At 55.1% G+C, this 15,988-nt stretch overlaps 1 protein-coding gene across 21 annotated transcripts in view; it reads right to left on the minus strand.

Moving 5' to 3' along the window:
- The window catches only part of NCOR2 (nuclear receptor corepressor 2), a 226,570-nt gene that overhangs the window by 55,625 nt on the left and 154,957 nt on the right, over positions 1-15,988 (minus strand). For 18 of the 21 annotated variants that reach the window (XM_059863546.1, XM_059863545.1, XM_059863534.1 and 15 more), the window contains 2 exons: positions 14,106-14,204; positions 222-343 (listed from right to left, as the gene is read on the minus strand). In XM_059863546.1, the coding sequence (XP_059719529.1) occupies positions 222-343; positions 14,106-14,204 (221 nt within the window). Of the gene's footprint in view, positions 1-221; positions 344-4,755; positions 4,813-14,105; positions 14,205-15,988 lie in introns of those variants that run through there. The other 3 variants (XM_059863535.1, XM_059863528.1, XM_059863540.1) reach the window with 2 other exon arrangements.

Here is a 15,988-nt window from a genome sequence, read left to right on the forward strand (position 1 = left end):
TGATATAAAAAACCCCATATCGTGTTGCTTTCCCAGTTTGGGAGCAGCAGGGAAGAGGAATGAGGAGGAGGATCTGCCTTTCCCTCCCTGCAGAGGAGGTGAGGTGGGCACACACAGTCCTGCATGGGGTCAGGCAGCCCTGGACTATGCTGCATCCCATCACCACATTCCACCACTGCAGCCCCAGCCCACTGGAGCCAGGCAGGGAGGGTTGTCCTTACTTTGTCAGTTCTTCTTTGTCATTTTCTGTTTCCTGCTTGTCTTCCTCCTTCTCTCCCTCCTTCTCTTTTTCTTTCTCTTTTTCATCTTTCTCTTCTTGGCTGCTCCGGGGCATTTGCTGCTGCTGCAAAACAAAGGACATAAAATAAACCAAGCCCTCAGCGCTGAGGTGAACACAGGGCAGCACCTGGGCCAACCCAAACAACTGCTGTGAAACAATGCTGGGGGCGAGTGGCCAAGAGGAAAGAGCTGCAGGCAGAGGGTGCAGGCAGGGCACTGCTGGAGGCCACAGGGGCAGAGAGATCTCCTTTCCAGGAAGATTAGAGGTAGCTCAAGATCAGGCATGGCAGCTGCACTCTGGCTCCTATTTTAGGAGGTGGGACAGCCCCAGCTGCTCCCCTGGGGTCAGGCAACAAGCAAGGATCTGATGTGGGGGTAAGGCAGGGAGGTGAGAACTACCCTCCTGTTCTGGCTTGGTGATTTGCAGCCAGTGGATGCATTTTGCTGGAGCATGAAGGAGACAGGGCACCAGTGACACCCCGAGGCTCAGCAATATCAACACTTCTGATCTTTTCCCAAGTGCCTGACACAGCCCATGGGGAATGTTTGTGGCTCTGTAGCACCAAGCAGGGAAGGTGCCCTCTCTGCCCTCTCTTTACCACCTGGCACCTTCAGCAGAGGCCGTGAGCCCAACCACCCCAACGCTGCTGCTCAGACTGAAGGCACCGTGGCACCCCAGGGAGGGACACAGTGATTATTATAGTTCTGGATTTTGTTTCAACAGCTGCAGGAAGGAGGTTGCTGGGGAGGCCTGGTTCCCCTGACCTCCCTTCCCTCTGGTGACCAGCAAACGAGAGGCGTTGAATAGAGAAGTAGAAATTAGAGACGGAAATGATTTATTAAACCATCCTGCTCCTGGCTAATGCAAGGCTGCTTGCTCCAGGAAACCCACCCGGGCTCACCCAGCCCCTGCCCAGCCTGCAGGGCTTCCACCACCCCCTTGGGAAAGGGTTTGGTGATGTAATGGGGAGTAAAATTGCCTTAAAATGGATTTATCAGCAGAAGGTGGCTGCACTGGCTGGCACACAGCCATACAGCAAGTACTGATGAGGTGTCCTCACATCTCTTGAGCCAGCAGGACTGGCCTGATCCCACTCTGCAGATCTGGGAGGCTGCTTCAAACATGGGCATCCTGCAGCAGCAGCACTGGGTGCAAGCAGAGCTTTTTGACCCCATGGACTGGTGATAAAATCAGAAGCATTGAGCTGTCAAATGGGGCAGTTAAATGAGAAAACTGCTGATTCCTTCAGGCCCTGGTTGAACAAAATTCCTTAAAACCCATGCACAGCCATCACTGAAACCCCACTGACTTTCAGTTCCTCCTTGTACAGGGGGAGGCAGCTGTGCCATCAGGATCCTGGCACGCTTGGCCAGCCCCTGGAGCACCTCTGCACACGTGCAGAACACAACTGTAATGCATCAGCTCACACTCCTGCTGCTCTGGGAATTGCTCCGTGGGATGCAAGGCTGGGAGGTCCCAGGGGAGAGGGAGTCAGGGAACAGTTGGAATGAGCACTCAGTTGCTTATGATTTTCCAAAGTCCACAGATCACTAAGGCTTGGGGAGCAGGCTGTCTCATGCAGCAAGCGACCAAGGGAAGTGTCATCCCCGTTACTGGGCACTGCTCCTGTCAGCCCCCAAAGTGGGGGAGAAGGAAGGCAGAGGACAAGCTGGAACAGAAGGTGGGGAAACCTGCACTGGCTGCAGAGGAGCAAAGGGCATCCATCATGTGCATTTCCCCAGCACTGCCCTGAACTCTCTGACTCTGAGTCACTCCATGGTGAACCCTGAGCACGGGTTCAGCCCAGACTGACACCCCTGTGGTGAGGGCTGTGACCTCCAAGGGCTGGGCAGGCAGCAGGACAGGCTCAGCCCCAGCCCTGGCCATCACCACCCATCTGCATTCCCCTCACCAAAGGCTTTGGCAAGGGAGGGGAGCCCCCATGAGATTCCCAGTATTTCTACCACCCAATTGAAAATATTTTATTTTGAGGGATGGGGGAAATCCTGCATCCCAGAAATCCCAGCTCTCCTTCAGATTTAAACCCAGCTGTGATCACACAAGTTCCTGCCCCAGCTTCAGGATGGAGTGAGCATCCAAGAAAGGTTCAGCATCATCTTATCCTGTTTCTACACTTGTCTGAAGTAGGGGGCTGCCAGCCTGGGCAGCCATCACAGCTTTTCCCCCTGGCATGGCAGTGATGCCAAGGAGCTCCTTGTACCAGCCTGCAAACACAGGAGCAGGAAGGCAGGGAGAGATAAGAGTGGCCTTGGTGGCTCATGCAGCAACACAGGTCCTTCCCTGCAGAGGCATCTGCCCAACTTTAGCATGATCAGGATGGGTAAACCACACTGGGCTGGCTTCAGTGGGCCACATCCCCCTCCTCCTGAACGTTTCAAGCCCAGCCTGGTAGGATATCAAATCAAGGCTTCTCCCAGTGCAGAGGCACATCTCAATCCAAGGTTGCCCTCTAGTGATTGCCCTGCTCTGGCCACAGCCGGGTGCCCGATGCCAGGAGTGAGAGCCAGGTGGGATAAGCACCCTGCACCCAGCAGGACAGACAGGTCAGGTCTCACCTGTCAGCCAGGTGAAATACATAAAATGGGCAGCATCATCACTATCAGGCCATGGTGGGAAAACTGACCCACCTCCACCCAAGGCTGCGCTCATGTCCTCATCTGAGGAAAGGCTCCCAGCCAAATGCTGATCTGAACCCTGGCAAGCCCACAGTGATGGCTTATCTCCTGTACTAGAGCTTGGCTGCAGAGCGGGGCACCTGCCAAACACCCCAGGAAATGCCTCTGCTCATGGATGTCCCCCTTACATCACACCCAGGGGTACATGCTGGGCTGGAAGCTGTGGGTCTGTACTGAGCACCCAGCCCTGGGTGGGGAGCGGGCACCCCGGGGTGCTGAACGAAGCCATTTCAGAGCTCAGCCACCAATGGCACGCACAGATGGGACCATCCCCCAGTGATGGACCATGGCAGCTGCCCCAGCCCATCCTCGCCACGTGCTCTACCCCAGACCTCAGACTGGCATCGGAACCAGACCATGCCATGGCACAGTGGTGGGAAGGCAGCGCCGGGAGCCCCTGAGCCGGCCGGTTCCCCCTCCCGGCACGCTGCCCCCGCCGTGTGTGGGGAGGCTATTCTTAGTGCTGGACACGGACCAGCTCTGGATGATTCAAGGGACGGGACGCCATCCCAAAGCGTGACGGGCCAGGAAATGCTTCCCCAATTACCAGCTGATGTTTCCCTCTGATTCACACCGCCCCGGCTAGAGGTGGACTGGCAGGTGGGTCAGCCCTTAGCAGAACCCCCAAAGGCCAGCACCAAAACTGCTCAGCTCCCGGCTAGCTTAAACTTAAACCTCTCTCCACCTACATCTCTGCCATCCTGGGGATGAGGCACGCCATTTCCCAGAGGTAAACCAGGTACGTGCTCCCCACCTTGCACAAGAGGGTGAAGGGATGTGCCTGAGGCCAGGGAAGATGCCTGTGGCAGAGGGCAGGGCTGTCCCTCCCTCCCAGGTCAGACGCTCTAACCCCGGACCGCCCTTCCTCCGCCTCAGCATCGCTGCTGCTTGTTTTTGCTGCCGACGCATCCTGTTTATTTAAAAAGGCCCCAGGACAAAATCGGACGCGGGACGCGTGAGCGAGAGGCCGACCCTGCCCCGAGTCCAGAGGGACAGGCGGCCTCCTCCGCTCCCTGCGCTCCGGCCCGAGCAGCTCCGTAATTACAAACACCTGCTCACCTCTGCCCCAAAGTCCCGCCGGCCCCGGAGCAGCTGGAGCGGCGCAGAGCGCTGCCAGCTCTCCCGGGAACAGCGCGTTCCGGGGCCGGGGCCCGCCGCAGGCACACATGGCGCTCCCGCAGCGCCCGGCTCCCGCTCGGCTGGCACGGCTCGCCCGGCCTGGCCGGCTCCTCCGGGCACGGCACCTCGAGCTCCGCTACCATAAAGCTTCGTCTCCAAGCGCACTTTGGGGGCGCAGCGGCTTCCAGGTAGGAGCCGGACACGGACGGGCTGACCCTGCTGAGAACCAACTTGCGCGGGTCCTGACAGCGGGACTCGCCGGGAGAAAGCCCTGGCGAGGAAGAGGTGCAGCTCCTCCCACTCTGTTTACTTCCTCTGCCGAGGCACTGCCTGCTCCTGGAAGCGGGACGGAGGGCAGGAGGAGGTGGGGGAAGCAGCTCCCCACCTTCGCCCTCCCCAGCCCCGCCGGAGACGCCTGAGCCTGTGGCACGGAGAGGCTGAAAGCGGCCAGAAAGCCCTTGGCAGCCGGCGGCGCGTCCCTCGCCTCTGAAGCGCCCCGCTCGCACGCTCCCCGGGAGCTCCGGCCCCTCATCTCCCCCAAATCACTCATCACTCACCTCCCCGCTCCCCGGCTCCCGCGAGCGGCCGGTCCCCGACAGCCCCAGCGCCAGCTCCCGGCCCCTGCTCACCGCCCAGCCATCCGGGCGCGCTGTGCCTTACGTTCTCCGGCTCTGAAGGCTTCCTGACGATTTGCATAGTTAAGCCGTAAACTAACCACAACATTCCTCTTATGATTTTGCAATCTGCTGGAATAACGTGGTCGCTCTAAGTCGAGCGATGAATCATCATCTATAAACCACAGCTCTCGTCACCGGGGCTCTCAGTGCTGGCTGCAGCCTGCGTGATTAATCTGCCAGGATGCCAAGCTTAACCTACAGTGCAGGGCTATTTATTTTCCAAACTTGCAAGCCTCCGGAAAACGATTGCCGCTGCCTTCCCCATCCCCTTTGTGGCGAGATGCCCCAGGCTGTGGCAGGGGACCAGGAACAGGGGACCTCCCTTGCTGCCCACAGGACATCCCAGCGTTAACCACTGGACCGTGCACCTTGCAACTGAGGCACTCACGCCCTGCCCCAGCCCCCCCTCACTCCTTGTGCCACAGCACCCTCAAAACATGCACCAAAACACCACTTTTGCCAGCAGGGATGAGCTCATCGCTGGCAGTCCAGTTCCTGAATCAGAACTACCAGCTCCTGCCACGCCAACTACACCACTTGCTGCTGGATATGCTAGTGGGGAACCGGGTCATGGTGGTGGCACCGAGAGAGAGCCTGTCCCCAAGCCCAAGAGCCCCTGGGGCAGGTATCTCCTCTCTCCCACACCAGCTTTCAAGGCCAGACTGGCTGCATGGGGGATGCCATTTGGTTGCCAGCATCATGGGGGATGCCATTTGGATGCATCACATCCCCTGCCATCATTACAGTGCCCTGGGCTCTTACAGGACATGGAACCACCAGCTCCTGTTGGTTCCTTAAATCAGGAGGGAGCAAGCCTGTGCACCCTGGTGCAGAGGGAGCTGTGCATGCCAGGCTGAGCTGCAAGGCACATGGTTTTGGTGCCACTCAAGCTCATTCCCAGCTACTGCAGGCAGCGAGCTCCAGGTTTTTGTTTAAAGGCGGCTCTGCACCCTTGCCACAGTCTCACTGCGGCAGCGCAGGGACTTGTGCCAACCCTCTCCCCGGCATGTCACACCAGACTCTGTCTTGACAGGGACTTTGGAGGGAGCTGCATCCCACCAGTGTGAGCCCCATACCCTCTGGCAGCTGGGAGCACCCACTCGGCTGTGCTGCCTCTCCCATGTGCAGGGCACCAGCTCTTCGCTCCTCCAGCGTGTGACTTCAGATCAATGGCATTTATGATGTTCTCTGGGGCACTCAGCTGCAGAGCAGGCTCAGGCCAAGGTCACTGCACGCAATCAGGGAGTTGCAAATTAAAACCAGCTCGAGATAAGCTGAAGACAAAAGGCCAACGCTACGCTGGCCAGGAACGCCTGGGGTTTGCTTTGCTGCTTCTCCAGGAGCCCCAGCACAGCTGCCATGGCCGTGGGCACACATGGGTGTCTGCTGGCATCACCCTGAACATCCCACAGGGTCCAAAACTGGCACCACGGGGCAGGATGCTCCCTGCAGCACAGCCAGTGGGACTTGGCACTTGGCTCTTACCCCCATCCCCAGCCCTACAGAATCTCTGCAGGGCATCTTTACCGGGGACAGGGCTGGCACCATGCAGCTGTAGCTTGGGAGCATCCTCTCTCTGCCACCTACATCTGTCTTTCCACCTGCTTTCAATCTCTGCCTCTGGCAGACCACATCACTGTGAGCCAGGGCAGGGACTTGGCCACAGAGCACCCTCAGCACCAGCCTTCCTGTTAGCCACCACACTACCCAGGCACCCAAAGTGCCCACGGAGTTTCCTTCCTTGTCAAGCCACAGCAGAGGCAGAAGCACCCAGCTCTGATACAGCCACTGCAAACACTGCTCCCCACACGTCCCTACCACCTCCCGAGGCAGGCTGGATACACAGCACGGGGAGGATGGCTCAGAAACACATTTGTGTGTCATGTAACCGACTGGCAGGGCCTGGAGCCCCTGCTCCAGTGGTCTGGAACGCCTCAGGCCTGGCTGCCACCCACCGCCACGCAGCCTGGCTTCTCACGGCCGCGCGCGGCACCCTCCGCTCCTGGGAGAAACCACAAAGCAAAACAAGCCGCTGCCAAAACAACAAGGGGAGGAAGAGGAATGTCTGCCGGCAACACAGCTTTGATTGCTTGTGTCCCAGGGCTGGGTTTGATGCTGTTGGCTGTGGAAGCAAGTTTAAAAAAAAAAAAAAAAAATCAAAGGGCCGGGCTCAGATTTCATAAGAATGATAGAGAGCATGGGGATCACTAAGAGCAGCTCAAACTGTGACAGCTTTGAGCTGGGCTGCTCCTCTACCAGCAAACGGCCACCTCTGCAACACAGTCAGCACATGGCAGGGATGGGGAACACCGAGGCTGTGCCCAGTGTCCCAGGAGACGTGGACAGGCCCTGTGCACACTCACCAGCACAGCTCTTGGGCACCACAGGCCACAAAACACAGCCAGTGCCAGCAGCAAAGCGCTCACAGCTGCAGCCAGGCTGCCCTGCCATGCCATGGCAAAGCCCTGGGCCATCTCCCAGGCTGCTGGCCCTGGAGCAAGCAGGGTCCTGGGGGCATGCAGCACATCAGGGGCAAAAAGAGGAGCTGGCAATGGGACTGGAGTCATGCTGGACCCTGCATCACTTGCCAGACCAGAGGACAAGCATGCCCAGGTGCACTCACCTGAGTGTGGGCTCATCTTTGGCAGCACTGGGAGCCTGCTGGGCACCAGGAAGAGCCCAGGCAGGGCCCTGTGCAGCTCAGCCCAGCACAGCTGGCACTGCCACCTTCCCACCACTCGCTCTGTGATACCATGGAATCACTGAAGTGATTTTTACAGGACCCTGCTCACCAGATCCTTCCTTGCACCACTGAGGGCTTTTCCATAAGAGGAAATGTTTCTTTTCTGGGTCGCTGCTGAGTTTTTAGAAAAGTGATTTGATTGCTTGCGAAGGGAAAAATGACCCGAAGGGAAGAGAGCAGTTTGGAAGCAGTGGAGATGAGCCCCTGCTCTGTCCCAGGCAGGGAACACGTGTTTTCTCTTCCCTGTGCTTTGCTTTGCCCTGCTCCCCCCTGCTCACAGCCCCCAGCCACACGCTGACCCCTCTCCAAGCCCTGCCAACAGAGGAAGGTGCCAGGTCAGCAGTTTGTGGGATGCAGAGCAGCATCCACACACACCACAAACAACCAGGGGCAAAGCAAGCCCTGTATCCTTGTAGAAGTAGATTTCTGGGATATTCAGCTGTGCCTGCTTTAGGAAGCAATTTAGCAATGACATGACCTATTTCCCATCCATTCCTAGTCAAACCTGGATCACAACAACAGATAAAACAACTCATCCCAAAATCCAACCGCTCCTGTGTCCTGCAGTGAAGACGCTGCAGGTCCCTCGCTGGGATCAGCAAAGCCCAGCCTGGATCCCAGACCCTGCCCCGAGGAGTACTCACGTGGGCAGGGGTGTGGAGGAGCACTCGCTGTGAGGACACATCCACCTGCTGCTGGAGAAACACCAGTCCAAACCTGGGGGCCACCTGGAAGGGGGGGTGACCTCACCCAAGCGACTCTTTTGTTACTGCTACCTGCAGATGTGATCAAGCAGCACAGAAGAGCCCAGCTGTGAGAGCCAAAGGGTCCATCAGCAGCCTGTGCCAGTGGCTGCGTGTCCCTGCCTGCTGATGCCTGTCCCTGCTCTGAGCCCACAACCCTCCCTGCTGTCCCTGCACTGTCACCAGCCCACATGGGGACCTGGGGACCAAGCAGCCGCCCTCCTGTGGCAATGCATCCTCTGATTCTTTTCCCAAATATGGCCATGTCGTTCTCATTAAATCACCCCCAAAAGTGCAGCTGGGATTTCAGGAATGCAAGTTTCCATTGTGTTTGCCCGATTGTGCTGCCTGGAGGGGTGGCAGGGTTGTGGGAAAGCTGCTGCACCCTTGTGATGGGGGAACAGGAATGATGGACCTTACAGGGCACACCTGAGGGAGCAACAGGAGTCCAGACTGAAAGAACAGGTGCCAAGGTGGGGTTACAGAATCAATCTCAACTTGAGCATCCCTGTTTGTCACACCTCAACCACCTGCTGGGCAGGCATCCCAACATAAACCTCCCTGGTGACCACAGGTTTAGAGTGACAGCCTGCACTGAGCACCCAGGGGACAAACACTCTGTAAGGTGTTTCTTCCTGTGAGGCCACACTTGAGCAGGACCAGGACCACAGGGTCTAACCAAGCTCACTTCTCATTGGTCCTGTAGCCTCAGCCTGATTTCCCAGGCCATCAGCAGCCCTATCACACTGCAGATTTGTCCAGAAAATGAGCCAAATTCAAGCCCTTTTACATCCCAGCAGTGACATTCCACTGGCAGAAGATGAACCCATGCCCCAATACTGACATCCCTGGCATCATTCCCAACCAGGCAACCTCCCTCACAGACCGCCCCGCTCATCCACAGATAATAAAACACTCCAGTCAGCACAGATTTTAAGTGCCTGCAGAATAATTTCTTGGTATTTGTGGCACAAAGTTTACTGGCCACATCCAGGGCTGTGTCTGTATGATGTGCTGCATGACTAAACCAGGATTTTGTGACAAGTATATCCCTGCGCCTGGAAGAGAAGTTGTCAAACCCTTTATCACTAATGAGGAGCTGCTCCCTGGACTGATGAAGATCAAATGGTTCCCAGAAACAAGTATCATTCCTCTCATTAGCTGCTGTGGTTACTGGAGTGGGAGCACTTGCACAATTTACAGAGTTAGAACAGTTTGCTGAGCTCTGGATCTGATCCCTGGGGAGGGAGGAGAGGCACGGGCATGGCAAGGCTGGAGCACGGCAGCAGATCTGCTCCTGCACTGGGGACAGGGTGCAGGGAGCCCTGGCATCGTGGGCAGGCACCATCTGGAATCCCAAACCCTGCCAGCCCCTGCTAGTGTGACAGGGCTGCTGGTGGCCAGGGAAACCTGCTTGGCCAGGTTTTTCCTAATTCTCCAGGACCTATGTGATATCAAACCTGGCCAGATCCTGCTGGGACGGTGCTTCTGCCAAAAAAGTGAGCGGGCTGTTTATAAAAATCTGGGTTGGGGCTGTTTATCCTCGTTGGTGAGGGGAATGGTTTGTGTTTGGGGAGGGCGGGACAGACGGCGGGACGGATAATTCGATTTGGGTTTTGGCAGGGGACAGGGAAGAGGGTGGGCCTGGGAAAGGCTGTCTGGCCTGGCGGGGGACAGCACTGGCCCGGCCAGGTCACACCGTGGGTCCCCGCCCTGCCGGCACGGCTCTGGCAGCGCTCTCGGCGGAGGAAGGGGGGTCGGGGCGGCTCCACTCCCCCGGGGCCACGAGTGAGTCCTCGAAAGTGTCGGCACTAACACACGGCTGGCCGGGGAGTACGTGAGCGCTGACAGCGCTGCGAGGGGCTGGCATGACGCTCTGTCCGGCGGCTGCGTCCCTCCACCATGACTTCATCCCCCTCTGAGTCATCCCCAGGGCGGGCAGGCGGCTCCTCCAGCCGCCCGTGGTCCTGCTGCCGACTGAACCCACTGACAGACTGACCCATGGACAGCTTTGCCCAGTGGAATGGTTGCCCACCTGCCCATCACAGCAATGCGTGGGAGATGATGGCTTTTCCCCCCCAAGGAATACACTTTCCCCCCCAAGAAGTATCTGGCATGCTGCAGCTGCTCCACTACCACAAGGGCAATGTTACTCCAAAAGCAATGCAAATTTACCCTGGAATAAAAAATCTTACACTCCAAATGGAATAATTATGTTGAAGTAGAGTCACTTTCCTTCCAGCCCAGTTTCAGCCCAACACTTGTGTTCCCACAGCCCAGCAAAACAGCTTCCCAAAGAATGAGGCACACGGTCAATTTCAGCGTCCCTGCTATGGAATTTAGAGGTTTCACAGAGAGACCCTGAAATACCCTGAAGAGCGGCTGCCACAGACCTGAGTTGTATGGACACATCTACACAAGGGTTTGTCATTACAAGCTCATGCAAATTTATGCTTATCACTGTACACTGACTATTGGATCGGACTATTTTACCATGGCACAAATTCTTTTCTTGTTTTTCAGTGCGAAACAATGAGGAAGCTATTTCTGTTCCCATCAATTCCCCCCCTCACAGGGTTATATTGCCTTTTCATACACAAACACAGGATTATTTTAGAAATATCTTACTCTCAGGAGCCTCAGTATCATGCACCATGACCCACTGGATGTGGTACTTCCACTGAGCAGCGCCACGGAAGGCAGAGTGCTGGAGCATCCTGCCTTGGAGTGGGTGGCTGCTCCGTTTTCTGACAAACTGGAAGTGGAATCATGTGAAGTCTCTGCTCTTGGCAGGAGATTTTTAGCAGTAAGTAGCAGCTTTATGAGGAATATCCTTTGCCAGGGGACCATCAGCCAGGCAGCAGTGGGATTCTTATTTTTTAATGGACTTTTAATAAGTAGGCCACAAAGATAGTCTTGACACAGAGAAGCTTTTTTCTCTGTGTAATTATCTCCCCTTTGCTCTCAAGCTCCCTGCAGCCTCCAAGAGCAAATAAGACCACCAACCTCTCTGTGAGAAAAGGAGCAAGAAAGCAGCATAGAGCCACTTGAAATGCTCTTTGTATCAGATCTCATCCGCTCTCCTCTCATCTGATACAAAAAACCAACCTCTCCTCCCCTCCTCAAAATTAATTAAAGCTCAGCTTTTGGTGTTTAACTACTTGAACCTTTACCAGCAGGAAAATATGTGCTCAGAGCATGGGCAATGCTGGGAACATGATGCCATGCCTCCATGTGCTGCAGGAAGGCTGTCCACAATTCCGTCTCCTCCCTGCACACTGCCCATCCCTGTGTGTCCTCTGTCCTTCATCCTGTCACCATCTCTGGTTGCTGAGACTGGGCAGGTAATGCAGAGCTGGCAGTGCCAGGTCAGCCCAGTGCTGCTGCTCCTCAGTCCCCACTCCTCACCAGGCCACATGGAAAACAGAATGAGAGGCTTGCACAGGGTTCCAAACAATCCAGGATCCCTTGGGAACAAGCAGGGCACTGGCTGAGCCTTTGGAACAGGTTACTCCCAAATGAGCACTCCTGCAGCACAAGCAGAATTTGAGCTGCTTCTGAAAAGACTCACTAAGCAAAATGCCACCAGGAGCATCCCTCCATCCCAGCCAGTATCTGACCTCTCCCATGATGGTCTGTGCAGTCACACACTGACCCACTCTGGTGTGTGGAAGCAGATCCCATCAGCATCACACCCAGGGGAGACCCTGGCTCATGAAGAGGTGCAAAGGGGATGTTTCACTGCTCCCACCAGCTTTAACAACATATTTATCCCTTTATTACCTTAAAATGCCACCCTAAAACGAGTCTCTCCCCAGAAGAGCCTTCCTCTGCAGCACAGACCCAGCCCCTCAGCAGCAGTATGCCCTTCCCAAGCCTCCACACAGGCTCTTCCAGCACTCCCCTCATGCAGTCTTGCAGGAAATGGATGCAAATACTAGAGGTATCACAGCACAAAATGTGAATTTTAAAACCCCCAAGATCTCCGTGGGAGAGCTGCTCCAGGCTGAATGCAGCAGCTGCTGTTCTGCACCTCTCTCCTACTGTGAATCATGCAGCCAGTCCTTGGCTCTTAAAGCTTGTCTGAACATCCCACCTTCCACCTGAGCATCCAACAGCAATGGGAAATATTCCCTGTGTCGCTTCCTCCCAGACTCAGGGGGGCTCCTCTTTCAAAATCACGGCGTTCTGGCTGAGGTCTGCTCCAGGGGAGGTGCAAATTGTTCCCTTTGGTGCCTTTCCTACTTGCAAAAACAGTCCTAGAGACGATGAAGCAAGTCCCTGCTTCTGAAGGCTGGCACTGAGCAAGGCTCCAAAGGGCAGCACACGTCTCCACTGCTCAGGCTGGATCATGTGGCTTTAAAGCATCGTGGGAAATTCTGCAGCTAGCGATGCTTTGGGTAATTTCAAACCCCAAAACACAAACAGTCCCTGCTGGGTGCAGGAGGGGCAGGTCTGTGGCTGCTGGGGTAGGTAGGCAGATGCAGAGCAAAGCCTCTCACTCTCCACATTTGCTCAATTTAACACTGAAACCAGAATGAGCTGTGCTAAATGTCTCCACCGCTAACAAGAAACAAATGTGGCCTCATGTTCTAGTTGCTGTGATCTAACAAAACAGACCATGGTAAACACTATAAAAATGTACTGGAGGGAACCACCCTGTGTTTGCTGGGAGAGGGACTGGATAATCTAATAGGGCTTTATCCATCTCTAACGTCTCTGAAAAAAAAAAGGGAAAATTGGGCCCTGTCCATGACATTTGTCATGTGCTAGCTATTCTGATGTCTTAATGCTGCAGAAATCAAATTGGAGTGAGGCTACCTATCTGCTTCCCAATCAGGATCTAGGCCCAAGTGCTGCTTTTTATGGCCATGCAGCGTGAAGATCTGCTGATGTCAGTGGTGTCACGGGCCAGGCCAGTTTTTCCATCCTTATTCCCACATTATCTAGGGAGACAGTCCCTTTGTGGTTGCCTCACTCTCCTTGTGACATGAATAATCACTCACTTCATGGACCTGGGGATCCACCAGCAGGACCTGCCTCTGGCTGAAAGCATTCATGGGGATAAGGCACCTTCCCAAAAGGCTAGCACTTATCTGTTCCTGGGTATCATGGTATCAGCAGCAACACTGCCAAGGTCATGTCTAGATCTGTATCTTGGCCATGGTAATGACTCAGTCACCTGCCCCCAGGCACCTCACAGTGCCCTGGAATCTGCTCTGCCCTTAAACAAAGGCTTAAGGGTCTCCACTAGCTTTAGTGCCACATCTGCCAGCCCCACAGAGACCCCCACGGGGATCTTGGACACCCTTTGGCACTTCAGATTGATTTATATGCTTCTGCTCAGGTGTCACCAGAAGTCATTCCCACCCAAGTCATTTTCCTCCCACATCTTTACCTATAGGAAGAGCCTTGGCAGGTTCTGCAAAGCAGGAGCCCCACCCAGCTCCCACGAGCCCTGTCACCATTGTCACCACAGCTGCCATCTCCAGAGGAATGAGACACACAGACCCCACCTGGTTCTTGCACAGAGTTCAGGCTGCATGGGAACCCCATGCTACTGACACACAGCCAGGTTTTCCACAGTCACTCCATCCCCTTTTTAAAGCATCTTGGATTTGTTTGGTTTTTTTTAAAGACACTGTGGCCTTGGCATGGGGATGGACAAACACCAACTACCATTAAACAGCACGTTCTGAAAGAGCACAAACACAACCCACCACAGCCTGCAAGCTGTATCTCCATGTGAGGAGGGGGCAAAGCACCACTCGGGGGGCTCAGAGAAAGTGCTGCAGCTCCTTGCCCAGCCTGACAGATGACGCTTCCACGCGCTCCTCCAGCCCTTACCTGGCTCTTCCCACGCCGCCGGTAATTCCTCCTCACGAGGTTCTTGTAATTCTCATTCTTCTTGGTCAGGTAGTAATAGAGGACACAGTCAGCCACCGTCTGCAATGACACGGGCATGTCAGGGATCAGGAGGTCCTGGCCTTGTGTGCTGCTGGTGGGGCACAGCCTTCCAGGAGCAGCGTTTAGAACCGGCCATCACCAGGTCTCCTGCTGCTCCTGAAGACCTGCAGCCCAACAGCTTCCCCACACCTCTCTCCCTAAGGCTTCCAGTGCAGCTGAAGAAGGGGACAGTGCTGTCCTAGTAAAAAGGCTCAGCCCTTCCAAGGACAGAGTAGGGCGGTCCCACAGGCGTGCAGGGACAGAGATAGGGTGCTGAGCACAGATCACCCCGTGCTGGAGGCAAAGCAGGGCTGACCCCAGATGACCGAGGCAACCAGAGGCAGAAGGAGCTGCCTGTCAGCCTCTGTGAGGTTACAGGAGGCACAACCTGCCACAGCACTGTCAGCTGCTGTTACTTCCAGCCGCTAAGCTCGCTGGCTCGAGCGCGCGACTTCGCTGTGGCCAAAGTGAGATCCCAGCGCTCAGGAGCTGCCATCCCAACTCCAGTGGCTGGCTCCACAAACAGCACCACAGACTGGACACCTCAGGAAAACAAGGAGTCACAGCCAGCACATATCCTGCTCCTGAACAGCACAAAGTGTGCCAGGCTGGGAGAAGCCCTGTGCTGAACAGGGTGGGCACCTGAATGCCAGCCTTGAGCTACACCTTCACATTCAGGATCGGTGGCTTCATGGAGAAAAATTATCCCACAGATCCATCATGCCATGAGTCCTCAGGAGCTTGGGGCAGCTGTGTGTGCCCGGGGGCTGTGCTCACCCCATCCCTCTGCAAGGAGTGGAACCATTTGCAAAAACAGATTGCAACTTTTAAAGTGTTAATTGGATCTCTTTCTAATTTAGCCCTGATTATACACACACACACGCGAACACAAAAACTTACAGTCATCTGTTCCAAGGGCTAAGATCACTATTTTTTTATAATGCAATTTAAAAATCTATTAATTCATTACATTGAGCCATACTTTGCATCTCTCTCCAACAGGATAATGGATGTGTTCTGTATCATAATTACAGCCTGATTTACAAACGAGTACAAATAAAATTAGAAGACATTTTACAGCTTGGAACACAGACTGGATTGTGAGCATCATCCAAGTCCCACCACTTTCAGCTTTATTGAGTGCAAAAAGGATGAGGATCTTGGGATCTTACAGCAACAGCAGCAGCATGAGGAGGCTGCTGGCCTTCCTTGTTGCTTTGGACAGGAAGGTCGAGGTCTTACAAATTATTCCCCAGTCTGAGTTATGAGGAATCAGAGAATAATTTAGGCTGGAAGTGACGTCTGCAGGCCACCCCCTGAGAGCAGAGTGGTTCCTTCAGAGTGAGTGGACACTGGGTCTGTAAGACTCTGCATGAGGTGGCCAGGTGGCAAATAACTAAAAGGACCAGAGAAGCAGCAGCTTTCAAATGTTTCTTGCTCAGGAAAGTATTCAAGTGATGGACATAGCTGTTTTCAGGCTGGGTCTGTCCAGGATCTGCCCATATGGCCTGTCCCATGGAAGGCACCTGGCCTTGCTCAGAATGGGACAAGAGACTCACTCCTCCCTCAGGTCTTTTCCTCAAACCTTTCTTCCATCAGCCCAATTAACAGCAAAAACAAAACTTCCAAGCAGCACATCACACGAGGTCTGGGAAAGGTCAGGCAGTTCCTGTGAACAACTTTTCCTAGACACCAAGGGGAGCTGTGTGTGCTTTCAGGACACCCACCAGAACGGCTGGATGAAATGGGACTCAGTCCACCCTCAAAAACCTCTCTCTCCCTGA

Source organism: Haemorhous mexicanus, chromosome 19 (genome assembly GCF_027477595.1).
Source record: "Haemorhous mexicanus isolate bHaeMex1 chromosome 19, bHaeMex1.pri, whole genome shotgun sequence".
Lineage (NCBI taxonomy): Eukaryota > Metazoa > Chordata > Aves > Passeriformes > Fringillidae > Haemorhous > Haemorhous mexicanus.